This window comes from Gossypium hirsutum, chromosome D01 (genome assembly GCF_007990345.1).
Source record: "Gossypium hirsutum isolate 1008001.06 chromosome D01, Gossypium_hirsutum_v2.1, whole genome shotgun sequence".
Taxonomy (NCBI): Eukaryota; Viridiplantae; Streptophyta; class Magnoliopsida; order Malvales; family Malvaceae; genus Gossypium; species Gossypium hirsutum.
In genome coordinates, this window is record NC_053437.1 from 17,357,862 (window position 1) to 17,374,019 (window position 16,158).

General features: G+C 39.6%; 2 protein-coding genes across 2 annotated transcripts; both read right to left on the reverse strand.

Moving 5' to 3' along the window:
• Positions 1–238: 238 nt before the first annotated feature.
• On the reverse strand, positions 239–1,816 carry LOC107940627 (uncharacterized). Its single transcript, XM_016874058.1, has one exon. It carries the CDS (start codon positions 1,814–1,816, stop codon positions 239–241), a length of 1,578 nt encoding a protein of 525 aa, XP_016729547.1.
• Positions 1,817–4,302: 2,486 nt separating this feature from the next.
• On the reverse strand, positions 4,303–11,101 carry LOC107940626 (uncharacterized). Its single transcript, XM_041086350.1, has 3 exons — positions 10,970–11,101; positions 4,924–5,550; positions 4,303–4,809 (listed from the first exon to the last, which is right to left on the reverse strand). The coding sequence occupies exons 1-3, from the start codon at positions 11,099–11,101 to the stop codon at positions 4,303–4,305; spliced, it is 1,266 nt and encodes a 421-aa protein (XP_040942284.1).
• Between the last annotated feature and the right edge of the window lie 5,057 nt (positions 11,102–16,158).

Below are 16,158 nucleotides of genomic sequence, written 5' to 3' on the forward strand. Positions count from 1 at the left end.
GCGTTGCTTCTTCATACACGGCATGAATACTCCCTAACTCCGTGTTAATACTTCTGACCCCTAGCATTCCTTGATAGATAAATCCTCCCGATACAAAAGTCTTAGATAGGTGAGGAAAGGTCATGGGTTCCCGTTCAACTTCATCCCCTGTCAAACGAGCCCTTCTCCTCATTTGTTTCTTCTCTCGCTCCATCTTCATTTGCTTAAAATCTGGCTTATAACCTAAGCCAAAACGGTCCTACTTACCCTTCAATACTGGGACCTTGACTCGACCCTGAAGATATCTCCCCAATCCTTTCCCTGGCAAAGCTCCTTTTCCAACTGTCAATTGTAGACCCATTTCTGTGGTCGTTGATATTCTCGGCGTCGGGATCTTGTTCCCCTCACAGATGAATGTTGCATTTATGAACTCCAAGGAACGGAAAGAGCATTTGATTGCATCATCGCTCGTTTCCAGATAAGGCGCATCGTTGGTCACAGATGCAATGATATCCTCTTCAACATCTATCGTCACAACCCTGCCTTCTGACACCAGCTTCAGTTTTTGATGTAACGATGACGGTACCGCGCCTGCTGAATGAATCCAAGGCCTTCCTAATAGGCAACTGTAAGAAGGCTTGATGTCCATAACTAAGAAGTCCACCTCATAAATAGTTGGGCCAATTAACAAGGGAATGCCAATTCTTCCCATGACACCCCTCTCAGTACCATCAAATGCTCGAACCATGTTCTGACACGTCTTCATATGCGAACTATCCACAGGTAGCCTGTTGAGCGTGGATAGGGGCAATACATTTAATGCCGATCCATTGTCTACCAGAACCCCCGGTAATATGCACCCTTTACACCTTACAGTGATGTGTAAAGCTCTAGTAGATCCCATACCCCCAGGTGGTATTTCGTCATCGCTGAAAGAGATGAAGTTATCAGCGCTTATATTGTCGACCAGTCGATCCAACTTGTTAACAGAGATATCGTTGGCCACATAAGTTTCATTTAGCACCTTCAATAGTGCATTTCGATGTCCCTCCGAGTTTAGGAGTAAAGCTAGCACAGATATGCGAGCTGGTTGTTTGTGTAACTGCTCCACAACATTGTTCTCGCTATGCTTTATGAACTTCAAGAACTCTCTAGCTTCCTCCTCCTTGATTGGTTCATTGACCAACAATTCAGGTTTGACTGCCTTCTCCTTCTTTCCAATCAAAGTTTCTTCTTTTATTGGCTCTATTCGAGCCTTCACCTGTTCGTCATGCCCTTCTTCACCATGGTCCTCTTTATTAATTGCGTCCTCCTTCCCTGGGATTGTCACATTACAATTGTAATTCCAAGGAACCCTCCTATTATCCTTGTAAGTAAACACGGTCGGTTTTTGAATGATAACCTTTGGTGCTACTCGCGCTCCAACCTCACTATTCTTAGGTCGTGAGATGATGACCACAGGATGGTTAGCCTTCGAAACTCCCAATGCCAACTCTGACGTACATACATGATTCTCCTTCTGAATTCCTTCACAAAATTCCATGTCCTTATTATCCATCATACCCTGTACCACGGCTCTGAATTTCGTACACTCTTGGATTTCATGCCCTATTTCACAGTGAAACTCACAGTAGTTCCTCCTCTTCTCACAGCTTTCTTCTGAAGTAATTAGCCCCCTTTTCACCATCTCTTTCCAGACACATCTCAAAGGAGTCTTCACGTCCGCAATGTCTGCCTTAATTTTTCTGTACTCGCCCATCATATTTATTTCATTTTCAGTATGGTTTGGTAATGGATTTTCTGTTTTGGTGGCTTCATCAAATTTAACGACACCCATACTAATGAGCCTTTCAACCTACTTCTTGAAGGCAGTACAGTTTTCTATGGAATGCCCCGTGATTCCCGCATGATAGTTACACTGTGCATTTACGTCGTACAATTTGGGATACGGAGGCTGTAAGGGCTTCAGATAGAAAGGGGAAACTACATGTGCGTCGAATAAGTTTCGGTATAATTCTCTGTATGACATAGGAATTGGCGTGAATTGGGGCCTCTCCGCATTTCGCATTGTACCGACCTCTTGTCTTGACGAGCTTTGCTGATTGGCAGCCACCTTTCCTGGCTGACTCACTGTTACTGACTTCGAGTAACCCTTGTTGTACATGCTCGCGTTGTTCACCTCGTTTTCCTTCCTCTTCGAAGCTGATCTTCTGTTACTCTCTCCAGCATCGATCTTTCCACTCCTAATGGCATTCTCAATCATCTCGCCATTCATGACTATGTCAGGAAAGCTTTTTGTGGCACTTCCTAACATATGTGTTATGAACGGTGCCTTCAGGGTGTTAATGAACAACATAGTCATTTCCTTTTCCAGGAGCGGTGGCTGAACTTGGACTGCGACCTCCCTCCATCTCTGCACGTACTGCCTAAAGCTTTCGCTCGGCTTCTTCTCCATGTTCTGAAGGGTGATTCTATCAGGAGCCATATCTGTCACATGACTATATTGTTTCATGAATGTTTGCGCCAAGTCCCTCCATGAACCAATCGTGGCACGACTCAACTGATTGTACCACTTGGATGCTGCCCCTGCAAGGCTGTCTTGGAAGCAATGTATTAATCGCTGGTCATTATTAACGTATCCAGCCATTCGCCTGCAGAACATGGTGATATGAGCCTCTGGGCAAGTCGTCCCATTGTACTTCTCGAATTCAGACATCTTAAACTTATGAGGGAGAACTAGATCTGGCACTAAACTCAGCTCTTTTGCGTCAATGCCTCGATAACCTTCAGTGACTTCCATCGTCTTGAACTTCTCCTCGAGTCACTTGCATCTTTCCTCTAACTGTCTCGGTAACTCCTCCTTCACTCTTTCCTTCTCAACCACTTCATCAAAGTCAGGAATGGCAGAGTTAATAGGATTATTTTCGGGATTAAAACCCGGCCCAGTTTGAAGGTTCGAAACACCAGCTCAAAATTGCTGAGGCATGATGGTGACAGTAGATTTGCGCGGGTATTCAGCTTGAGCTCGCTCATGTGGAGGGGAGAAACCTGGAGGATAGAAAAGTTCATCATCATTTTCCTCATCGACATCTGCCATGGGGCCCTTTCCTTTGTCACCTCCCTTAGTTATCAGTTGGGTTAACTTTGCCACTAGATCCTCTTGAGATTCCCGCATCTTCTCAGACATTTCTTGCTTCATCTTGTTTAAACGCTCCTGCATTTGCAACTGAAGTCGGTCTTGCATTTCCTTCTGGTACTGTTCGAGCTTTTCTAATCTCTGATCCATATCTTTGGTCTTTGCTCGAGTGCCGTATCGGTGTTGGATTGGTTGGTTGGTTTCCAGGTTAACTGAGCAATAATTTTAATTAATTAGGATCAATTAAAGATTTTGAATGCATATGATGCGATACATGAGATGAATGCAAGAAAGGCGTTAATTATGATTCAATTCCACTTGGAAAACTTTATTAGAAAACAAATCCCTTTACATAGAATAGACTACAAATACGACTTCGCCCTAATACTTAAGACCTTGATTTTTTGAAGTAACGAGGCTAACTCCCGTCCCCGGTCTGACTCTAATTCATACTTTACGCTCAACGTGTCAGCTTGTACTGCCAAAGTTTGTAAGTGATCAGCTACTTCTCGAATCTAAACCAAGGCTTGTCCTATAACACGATCCCTGCTTCTGACCTGATTCTGGAGATAGTGAAGCTGTTCGTTTTGATGGTCTTTGTTTGCCTCCAAATACTCAATCCTGGCTTCACTACTCCACAACGCTATCTCTAATTCTTCTATAGTCTTCTTCATTTGCTCAATCTTGCTTAAACTTGCTTGCAGTTCTACCACTGAATTACGATTTCGGTATTGATGAACAATCTTCTCAAGTTCGGTCACTCTAGCCCTTAGTTTATCCCTTTCATCTTGATTTTCTAACAAACTCTTCTCAAGCGATCTATTTTGCATCTGGGCTGCTTGGAATCTTTCTTCCCATCTACCAGCCTTGGTTTTTTCTTCTTGAATCTCTTGACGCCACTGCTTTGAGGTTTTTCCCAACCCAGCAATTCTTCCTGACAGACGTAGTCTCTTATAATCCGTCTTCAAGCTATTCAGATCTTTCTTGACTTTGCGCTTCCCTTTTCTCAGGCCTTCGGTTTCCTGCTTTTGAACATCTATGTCCAACTTTAAATTCACCTTTTCTTCCTCCATTTGCTCTATTTTCTTCTCCAATTCTGCATTCCTTCTTTCGAGGTCTTGCTTTATGATTTCCAGCTCAGAAGGGACGACGCGCAAATGCTCCTCTATCGATTGACTATTTCCAGCTCAGAAGGGACGACGCGCAAATGCTCCTCTATCGATTTCCAGCCCAGGAATATTGTCATTAATCCTCCTAACACGCCATTCGTTATATTTAGAAGTTGTCATTGGACCCACGGCTAATCTCTTCATTCGACGAGTCTGATTCCACGCATTGGCCATCTCACGAGCCTTCCTTTTGTAGCCATCATCCTTATATGAGAATTCACACTCAGCTAGGGCTTGAGTGGCAGGCACAAACTGTCTTGACCTGTACTGTCTTAACACTAGCAATGGGGCATAACCAACAGCTCCCCAAATCCCGAGCAACGGAACCCAGTCGAAATCCCCGCACCTATATAGGATCTCATCTGGAAGTAACCACAGAGCTCTCCACTCGATATCTTCTTCTTGCAGATTCTGAAAGATTGCCATCCATTTCTCCTCTGTAATATCATCTCTCCTCGACGTAGCCACTATCTCTTTCAACGGTGAATAACTTTCAGAGAAGACCTGATATGAAACCTTATCAGCCTTCCAGAAGTGGCTATGGAACCACCCAAGTAATAGCTACGCACATCCAATAAATCTGCCCTCTCCCGTTCTTTGACATGCATTCAATGATCTAAAGGTTTCTGCCAAAATTACCGGGACTGGTGTAACTCCCTTATTAAGTCGATCAAACAAATCAGTGACCGCCTCGTCAACATGTCCCAAAATCTTAGGAAACAAGATTAGACCATATATACTTAGAGCAAAGACGTCTACTTTTTTCCTCGCATCTGGGTGTGCTAAAATGAGGTCCTTTAAGCTTTTCCAAGGAATACACCTACTATCCCCTTTCTGCTTAATCCGAGCTGTAACCCACTGCTCACTCATCCCTGTTATATTTATCAACTTCTTCAAGAAGGTCGGTATATTTACCACTTTCGAATAAATTCTATCTACCTGAACCTTCGAACACCGAAGTAAAGCTGTGCATTCTTCTATCGTGGGCACCAAATCAACCTTCCCGAATGTGAAGCAACTGTAGGCCGGATTCCAAAACTGGGCAAGAGCTCGAAACAGACGCTTGTCTACCTTCATGTCAAGTAAATAAGACAAATCCCCATAATTTAAATAGAATAACTGCCTAACCTCATTATCCCATTGATCCCAAATCTCCTTCAATTCCTGCAAGTTGTTTTGAGCTACGCTAACACGAGTAAAGTCCCATAACTCTGATACGTATCCCACGGCCAAACTATCACCTTTTTCGTGCTGTATCTTCTCGGACTAAGTTCGGACAGCCGCATTGTCTTCCACTCTATCAAGAAACCCATTTCCCATGATAAACTTTCTATATGGCAACCGAATATGAACCAACGCCTTTATAATGAAATGTCATGCAATTATGATGTCATGCAATCAAAACAAAAGAAACCCAAGTCAGTATCACATATAAAAATATAATCCAATATAAAGTAATAAGAACACTTATTTAGGAATCTACTAGGGTTCGGTATAGTTCTACCTAGGGCAAGCTCCTAAAGCTCACTATATGAGGTTTAGTTTCTAGAGTAAGGGTACCCGAAGCAGCAGATTCCTCGATCCTCACCCATTATAGGCTCATATGGATCGAGTTCAGTTCAGGGGGACACATTTCCCTATGGCTGCACGGAGATGAAAATCTCACGAAGACATAGGTACGGATGTATCCCGGAAGCGGTCCACTATCCTGTACGGAGGTGAAAACCTCACGAAGGACTAGTTTCTCGCTCCCACTTAAGGGTAAAATGCAAAATGCAAATGCAAAGTTGCCAAAGTTCCATGATAAAACATCAATGAGTGCAAAGGGAAAATTTTTAAAAACTTTTTGATTTTCAACACAAAAACAAATATGATCAGTTTATGGCTCGACTCTCTAAAGTCCCCGGTGGAGTCGCCAAGCTGTCGAAACCGTTTTTTTAAACAAAAATTTTAGTTTCGAATTAAAAATAAAAACAAAATTGGAGTCGCCACCGATCCTTGATTAAGGTGTGATCGGCTCACCTTAAAAATGACTTTGGTCTACGAAATTTGAGAAAATGGGCTCGGGAGTCAGTTACGCACGAGGAAGGATTAACACCCTCGTAACGCCCAAAATTGGTACCAAATTGATTTTTTTAAAATGCCTTAGTGTCGAAAATTTGAAAAGATTTTAAAAGGAAACTTTTTATTTCATGAATGGATTAAAATAATAAGACAATTCTTATTTCAAAGAAATAAAACACCACACCCAGTAAGTTAGGGCACAATGTTTTTAAATCTTCAAAATACCCGAATATTGCCTTTTGTTTGTGAAAATTCTTATTTCGAGAAGAAAATGTCATGACCAGTAAGTTAGGACCCAACATTTTGAATTCCCGAGAATAAGCTTTTATTTAAAATTCGTGAATTTGTTGCAAAACAAATACTTGGCTTTCTAAATTCATTGAAAAATAATCGCGATCCAGTAAGTTAGGACACGATCTTTCACGAGAATCATGAATGCCGAATATTTTGGAATTTATAAAATAGGATGATTTAAATACTTTGAGAAAATCAAAATTGATATTTTAAAGAGATGTCAAAAAAAAGGGTTAAGGCATAACATGAAACAAATACTCTAGTTTAAGACAAATATGAATAAATATTTACAAGTATATGTACAAGGACACTATATAATTAAATTTACAAATAGGTGTACACATATATTTAACGCATATGTACAAAGATACACATAAAAGATGAAATGGGATATATCAATCAAAATATAATAAAAATGCATGTATGTATTTGGAAATCGTGAAAATAAAATAAACATAAAAAAATGTATGTGTGTATAAATTTACAAAAATAAAAAATGTATAAGTATATATATAATATAAAGTATATAAAAGTTTTTTAAAATATAAAAATATATATATGAAAAAACGTATGAATAAAAGATATGCATGTATTCATAAGAGCTTAAAATCGTATATATTAAAAAATGCATATATAATTACAAAAGTAAAGTAAAACAAATGTTTTCAAAAGTAAAATATAAAAGATATATATGTTTTGTAAAAAAAAAACATGTATGTATAAAATTAAAAAAAATATATTAAGAAATTATAAAAATGTATATATATGTATATAGAGGTTAAGAAATAAAATGAAAAATAAAAAAATGTATTAAATGTGTGCAGGTATGCATATACCACATAAAATGCATTTATAATGATTTTTAGAAAAATGGGTTTATAAACATATTAAAACGCACATGGTATAAAACATATATAAATGTATAAAGTATAAAGTATGAACAAAAAAGAGTAAACAAAAAAAAATGTGTATGCGAAATATATATATACAAATTTAAAAAACTTAAAAGTATATATTAAAAAACAAATGTATTATATATAAAAATATGCATGTAAATGTGTAGTAAATTCAGTGTAATGATAGCAAACAGTATAATAAAAATGATATAATGATAATAAAAAAATAATAAGAATGGACTAAATTGAAATAAAACGGAAAAAATGGGGCAGATTTGAAATTAATTTGAAGATAGGACCGAATTGAATGCGCACATGACGGCGGAGGACCAAAGGGGAAATTATTCCTGCCTTCCAAAAACGCTGCGCAGCAGTGGGTTAAATTAAAAAAAAATAAAAACTGCGGCCCAATTTGAAAAGAAACAAAGTAGGTTTAATTGCAACGCGCCACGAACAGGAGGGACTCAATGCGCAAATATACCATGTGACGTCAGAGAGCGCGGATCCTCCCCTTCGGGTCGGGTCACCACGCGGGTCTGTTTTAATGAAAATGGCGCCGTTTTGATTGTTAATTAAAACAGTTTTTTTCCTTTCAAATCATTTGGAACCGAATGAGAAAAAATAAAAAAATAAAAAAATAAAAAAAATAAAAATAAAAACTCAACAGGTGCTCTGCTAGGGTTTTATCCCTAGCTTCCTCGCACCGCCGCCGTTCTCAAGCAAACGGCCGATCCAAATCCCGGCCGTCCAAGACGAAGCGAGCTTCGGGTTTCATCGGCAAGACCACGCAGGTAAGCCTCTTCCCTTTTCTTTTGTAGTATTCCTTTTTTTTAAAAAAAATAAAATAAAAATAGAAATAAATAGAATAGACAAACACCCGAAGAAAAAAGAAACTCGATTTCACCTTAAAAAGAATTTCTTTTCGATTTCTTTGCCTTTTTCTCTGTTAATACCCCCGTCCCTTTTATAGATTTCAAAGGGCCTTTTATAGGCCAAAAATAAAATAAATCGAGGGGAAAAACAAAAAAACAATCTTGCTTGCTGTTTTTTTCTCTTTGGACTCCTTGAGTCCGTTTTTCAGGTGTTCGTGGAGAGTTTGGCGCGCGTGGAGGTGGTCGACTCCGAGTCCTACGGCGCCTGGAGAGTATGCTGGAAACGGGGCTTGCTGCGGCGCTGCTTACTACTCTAGGGTTTTTTGGTTTAACTTTGCTTTGGGCCAGGGTTATTTTGGGATGTTTGGTTTAATGGTTTGGGCCTGTATCTGTTATTGGGTCTGTAATTTGGTTATTGGGTCAATTGGGCCCTATTACACTAGTTTTTCCTCGATCTTCTCCTATCGCGATTCAAGGATATGGAATGTGAAACACTTTGGCCCTTTACACCATGCCTATACACAAATGAATGATTCTCTTATCCAAGGAAACCCCGTTTTATTACTTGGTGATTGAAGCTTTATCACCAACATGACATCTTGTCATTTTGTTCAATCAATACTTTTGACAAAAAAAATCTGAAGGGATATCTGAAGGGATAGTCTCAATTTAGACTTTTCATTCTTAGATATTTCAACATTTAAGCTTGGTGTATTCTAAACAATAGTCCTGTTTCAGATTACTGTATTATTTTGAAACTTCTAGAGTAATATGCAAAACTTCCCTTGTGAAAGTTTTATTAGTCCATTAATCATTATTCTAATGCAACATTTTTGCAAAAGATTATAACACTGGATAAGAATAGGATAGCTCAAAGTGAATAAATTATCGAGAAGTATGTATATATATAAAAAAAACTGATTGGGATCAAGTTTCTTGAAAAGAATAAAGTATTCCAAGAATAGAAAAGAATAAAGTATTCCAGGGACAACAAGTTCAATATAAATAGTATTAAGACTAGGTGCCCAAAGTATCGCAGCTTGAGCTTCTCTGCACAAACTTTCTGAAGACATGTGTTTAAGAGATCTACAGTACTCATTCAATGCCCTAAACGTCGCATCTCCTTTCCTGTTAACTCAGGCATAGCAAGATCACCACATGTCCCAATCAAAATTTTGAGTTACTCCGATCACCTCATGTCCCATCTTAATCAAAATCTGAGCTGCCCTTTTCAGGTTTTCAACTTAAATCCCCTTTGGTCTCAAGGCGCCCTTTGCGGGTTTTCACCTTGGCCTCTCCTTTGATCTTTTTTTTTAAGGACTCAAAGCGCCCTTTGCGGGTTTTCATCTTGATCCCTTCTCCTTTTAGGTAAAGTACTTCTTGACTGCATCTGAGTTTATAGGGTTTGACAAGTTTTTGCCATCCATCTCGCACAAGATTACAGCTCCTCTGGAAAAGACTTTCTTTACAACATATGGACCTTCCCGATTTGGCATCCACTTCCCTCTAAAATTCTTTTGTATAAGAAGGATATTTTTCAATACTAGGTCCCCCTCGTGGAATTCTTTTAGACGAACCTTTTTTTTGTAGGCCCGCATCATTCGCCTTTGATACATCTGACCGTGTTGGATAGCTTTTAGCCTTTTCCCTCTATTAAGTTCAACTAATCGTATCGAGATTGGACACATTCTGCTTCCTCCAACTTTAGTTCAACCAACACCCGGAGAGAAGGGATTTCGACTTCAATAGGTAACACTGCCTCTATACCATAAACCAAGGAGAAAGGCGTTGCCCCGGTGGAAGTCCTGATTGATGTTCGATAAGCAAGGAGGGAAAATGGTAATTTCTCATGCCAGTCCCTATAAGTCTCAACCATTTTTCCCACAATTCTCTTGATATTCTTATTGGCAGCTTCCACTCAACCATTCATTTTTGGGTGATACGGTGATGAATTATGATGTTTAATCTTAAATTGACTACAGACCTCAGCTATTGAGCTATTGTTCAAATTCAACACATTGTCAGATATGATTCTCTCGGGCATTCCATATCAAGATATGATCTCCTTTTTCAAGAACTTGCTGACTATTGACTTGTGACATTAGCATACGAAGTAGCTTTTACCCATTTGGTAAAGTAATCGATAACCACAAAGATGAAACGATACCCATTAGAAGCCTTCGGTGATATTGGCCCAAAGATATCCATACCCCACATGGGGAAAGGGCATGGAGAAATCATAAAATGAAGAGGCGAAGGAGGTGCATGCACTTTATCACTATAAATTTGGCATTTATGGCACTTCTTAGCATAATTGATGCAATCTCCTTCTATGGTGCACTAGTAGTACCCAAATCTCATAATCTATCTAGCCATTGTGAAACCACTGACATGCGTTCCGCAAATACGCTCATGGACATCCTCCAAGATTTTCTTAGCCTCCACAGCCTCCACACATCTTAATAGTACCTGAACCTTTCCCTTTTTATATAAGATCTCCCCATCTAAGACATAATCAATGGCTAGTCTTCTCATAGTCCTCTTATCATTCTCAGCTACCTGGTCAGGATATTCACGATTCTTCACATATCGCAATATATCTTGATACCAAGGGCTATCATCCTTTTCTCCTTCTTCGATATTGTAACACTGAGCTGGGGCTTCATAGATGCTCATCTGGATAGGCTTCATGTCCTCCTATCTATTCACTTTAATCATGAAGGCTAGAGTGGGTAACGCGTCAGCCGTCTGGTTTTCATCTCGTGGGAGATAGTAGAAAGTAATGTCATCAAACTCTTCAATCAATTCGAGAACCAGCTTCGATAACTGATTAATTTGGGATCTCTCGTTTCCCATTTACCTTTGAGTTGGTATATTACCAATGCAGAATCCCCATATACCTCTAGTACTTTGATTTCACGCTCTATAGCCGCACGAATACCCATGATGCATACTTCATATTCTGCCATATTATTTGTGCAATCAAAATCCAACTTGCAAGTAAAAGGATAGTGATCCCCATCTGGGGACACTAAGACTGCCCAATTCCATTGCCCACAGCGTTCGAGGCTCCATCAAAGTTTAGCTTCCAAATGTGACCCACTTGGGAATCATCTTTAGTAGTTGCCACATACATCAAGTCCTCGTTCGAGAAATCAAAATTTAAGGGCTCGTAATCCTCTAAGGCTCTACTAGCTAGAAAGTCAGCTATTGCATTCCCTTTCACGGCCTTCTGACTCATATAGACTATGTCAAATTCAGAAAGTAAAATCTGTCATCTAGCCATCCTCCCATTCAAAACAGTCACCTCCATCATATACTTTAAAGGGTCTAATTTTGAAATCAACCAAGTCGTGTGGTACAACATGTACTGCCTCAGTCTCCGAGTCATCCAGATCAAAGCACAATACAATTTCTCAACAGGCGAGTATCTCATTTCACAATCAGTGAATTTTTTACTGAGATAGTATGTCGCCCTTTCTTTTTTTCCTGTCTCATCATGTTGGCCTAGCACACATCCCATGGAATTGTCAAACACTGCCAACTACAGTATCAGTGGCCTATCGGGGCTAGGTGGCGATAGTACTGGAGTATTGGACAAGTACTGTTTTACCCTATCAAAACCTTCCTAGCATTCTTCATCCCATTCACCTGGATTATGTTTCTTCAAAAGATGGAATATGGGGTTACATTTCTTAGTTAGTTGTGAAATGAACAGAGCAATGTAATTCAATCTTCCTAAGAAATCTCAAACTTCCTTCTGAGTGTGTGGCGGAGGTAAATCTTGTATCATCTTGACCTTATTTGGGTCGACCTCGATTCCTTTTTCATTGACTATAAAACCCAACATTTTTCCTGACCTAGCTCATAAAGTGCATTTCATTGGGTTAAACTTGAGCTGAAACTTTCTCAGTCTTAAGAACAACTTTCTGAGGACCTGCACATGTTCCTCTTTTGTCCTGGATTTTGCAATCATATCGTCAACGTAAACCTCGATTTCTTTGTGCATCATATCATGGAACAAGGCTACCACGGCTCTTTGATATGTTACCCCAGCATTCTTTAAACCAAACGGCATCACTTTATAGCAAAACGTTCCCCACAAGGTGATGAATGTGGTCGTCCCCATATCTTCGAGATACATCTTTATCTGATTGTATCCAGAGAAGCCGCCCATAAAGGAAAACAGAGAGTAGCCTGCTGTATTATCCACCAGAGTGTCGACATGAGGCAATGGGAAATTATCTTTTGGGCTGGCCTTGTTCAGGTCCTTATAATCGACGCACATCTTTACTTTCCCATCTTTTTTAGGGACTGGGACAATATTGGCTACCCATTCAGAGTACTTGATCACCTGTAAGAACCCAGCATCAAACTACTTTTTGACCTCCTCATTTATTTTTAGCACAATATCAGGCCTCATCCTTTGGAGTTTCTACTGTACTGGCTTGCAATCCTCTATTATAGGAAGGCAATGCACTACGATGTCAGTGCTTAATCCCGGTATATCTCGGTATGACCATGCAAAGATGTCTTTGAATTCTTGGAATAACTCAATGAGATCTCGCCTCGTCTCTGTGGTAATGTCAGTTCCAATATTCACCTCTTTTCCCTCTTCCAAACTCACTATTTCTATTGACTCCCTGTGAGATAGGATTTGTCTCTCTTCCTGTTCTCAACAAGTCCGGAGATAAGACACAGACTACGTCATCTTCGAACTCATGCAATCCCTCTAAACACATGTCTCATTCAAAAGGAAATTCTGAGTTTGTAGTAGTGTCACTCATGTCATTGATATCTGGGGACCTACGGTGGGTACCAAAGAATATACAAAGAATATATGAATTTATGAATGATCATTTGTACAATATGATTATAGATGTAATGAAAGAATGATTTGGAAGACAATATCAAACAAATGAAATAATAAAAGAATATTTTGCTTAAAGTGAATGCAAAAATTTATTTTATTAGAATAATAACGTTCAGACATGAGCCTATTTCACAAAGGAATTCCAATCATTTTTAGGCTAAAAACAACAAGAATGTTCTGAACATTACTCTGAATAAGCTCTAAAGACTACAAGGATTTCTTCCGCAGTCCAATTATTTAGCTCGCTCCCAGGTTCGTAAGGGCGTATTTCTAACAAGGTCCCTCTTTCAGCTGTCTCTATGGCATTGATATGAATGCCTTCCAACACTTCTTCAATATTTTCTCTCATTGGTATCTTTCGCTCGGCAGGGATAATCCCACCAGACACAAAAATTTTGGATATGTGAGGGAATATCATCGGTTCCCTCTTGATTTCTTTCCCATTTATGCGTGCCCTTCTTTTCCCTTGCCTATTCTCGATCTCCTTCTTTCTTTGTCTTGTACTTGACTTGTACCCTAAGCCAAAACGGTCATACTTGTCCTTCAACATTGGAGCCTCAAATCTTCCCTGAAGATGTCTTCTCAGTCCTTTTCCCAGCAGGGCTCATCTTCCTACCATCAACTGTAAACCCATTCTTGTAGCCTTGGACATTTTGGCACAGGCATCCTGCTCCCCTCGGTAATAAACGTGGCATTCACAAACTCTAAGGACCAGAAAGAACATTCGACTGCCTCCTCATTTGTCTCCAAGTACAGTGCATTACTAGTTACGGCTGCAATAATATCCTCTTCGGCATTTATCGTCACTAATCGACCCTCTGATATCAACTTCAGCTTTTGATGCAATGACGAAGGTACAGCCCCTGCCGAATGTATCCATGGCCTTCCTAACAAATAATTGTAGGAAGGTTTGATGTCTATTACAAGGAAATATACCTCATAGACAGTTGGACCAATTAATAATGATATTTCAATTCTCCCCATAACCTTCCTCTCAGTGCCATCAAATGCCCTCACTATATTTTGGCACGACTTCATATACGAGCTAACTTGTTGAGTGTGGACAATGGTAGTATATTTAATGCTTATCCATTATCAATCAGAACCCCAGGTAAAGTGTACCCTTTGCATCGGGTAGTAATGTGCAAAGCTTTAGTAGACCCCATACTTCTAGGTGGTTTTTCATCGTCATTGAAGAAGATAAAGTTATCGGCACTTATATTGCTAACCAACCGAACTAATTTGTTGACAGATATATCATTGGCCATGTAGGTTTCATTCAACACTTTCATTAACGCGCTTCGATGTACTTTCGAACTTAAAGGTAAGGCTAGCATAGATATGCGTGCTGGTTGTTTATGCAATTGTTCTACCACACTGTATTCACTGTGCTTTAAGAACTTGAGGAATTCTTTGGCCTCTTCCTCCCCTACTGGCTCATTGACGGGCTTGACTGCCTCATTTTTCCTTTGTTCTATCATTTCCTGTCCTTTTACAGGTTCTACTTGGGGACTTATTACATCGTAGCATCTCGCACTATGTGTATGAGAACCTAGACCCTGATTTTTTTAAAGCACCGACTGAAATCTCCCTTCCCGGAATGGTTACATTGCATTCATAGTTCCACGGGACGTTCTTGCTGTCCTTGTACGAAAAGGCTGCGGGTTTTTGAATTGTGATTTTCGGTGCTACTAGTACCCCAGTGTCATTATTCTTTGGTTTTGAAATGATAACCACAGGATAATTCACCTTTGAAGCCTTCATTGTAGACTCGGCATCACATATACTTCCCTCATCTTTGATTTCTTCATAGAATTCCACTTTCTTATCATTCATCATGCCTTGAACTAAGATTTTAAACTCCTTGCACTCCTGGATTTTATGCCCCTCTTCGTGGTGGAACTCACAGTAATTTCTCATCTCTTCACATATTTCCCCTAAATCTGAAAAAATTAATCCCCCTTTGATCATCTCCTTCCAGACTCTTCTCAGAGGAGTTTTTATTTTTACAACGTCTGCCTTGATTCTTTTTCCCATAGCCTCATTTATCATGTTTATTCCATTAGCAGCATGATTGGGTAGCGGATTCTCTGTACTGGATGAATCGTCAAATTTGACAATACCCATATTGATAAACCTTTCAACCAGTTTCTTAAAAATGGTGTAATTTTTTATAGAATGCCCCGTAATTCCCGCATGGTAATCACACTGTGCGTTTGCATCATACCATTTAGGGTACGGAGGCTACAAGGGCTTTAAATAGTCAGGGGAAACGACGTGTGCATCGAACAAACTTTGATATAACTCCTTATACGACATTGGAATTGGCGTAAACTGGAGCCTCTCATTATTTTATCTTGTACCCAATTCTTGTTTTGATGAGCTTTGCTGATTAGCAACCCCCTTTCCTGGTTGATTCACCGTAATCGACTTCGAGTAACCTTTGTTGTATGTACTCGTGTTGTTCACCTCGTTTTCTTTTTTCCTTGAGGCTAACCTTTTATTACTTTCTTCGGCATCTATCTTTCCACATCTTATGGCGTTCTTAATCATCTCGCAATTCATGACTATATCTGTAAAACTTTTTGTGGCACTCCTCAGCATGTGTGTGATGAATGGGGCTTTTAACGTGTTAATAAAGAGCATCGTGGTTTCCTTTTCTAGGAGCGGTGGCTAAACTTGGATAGCAACCTCCCTCCATCTCTGTGCATATTGCCTAAAACTCTCACTAGGCTTCTTCTCCATGTTTTGTAAAGTAATTCTATCAGGAGTCATATCTGTGACATGATTATACTGCTTCATGAATGCTTGTGCTAGGTCCCTCCACGAACTAATCCTGGTACAGCTCAATTGGTTGTACCACTTGGACGCTGCC

Coding starts and splice junctions, on each gene's coding strand:
- LOC107940627 (XM_016874058.1), bottom strand. CDS start 1,816: ATGGGTGTCGTTAAATTTGATGAAGCCACCAAAACAGAAAATCCATTA.
- LOC107940626 (XM_041086350.1), bottom strand. CDS start 11,101: ATGAAGCCTATCCAGATGAGCATCTATGAAGCCCCAGCTCAGTGTTAC. Junction 5,551..10,969: donor ATCGTGAATATCCTGACCAG/GTAGCTGAGAAT, acceptor GTCCGAACTTAG/TCCGAGAAGATACAGCACGA. Junction 4,810..4,923: donor AGGGAGTTACACCAGTCCCG/GTAATTTTGGCA, acceptor CACTTCTGGAAG/GCTGATAAGGTTTCATATCA.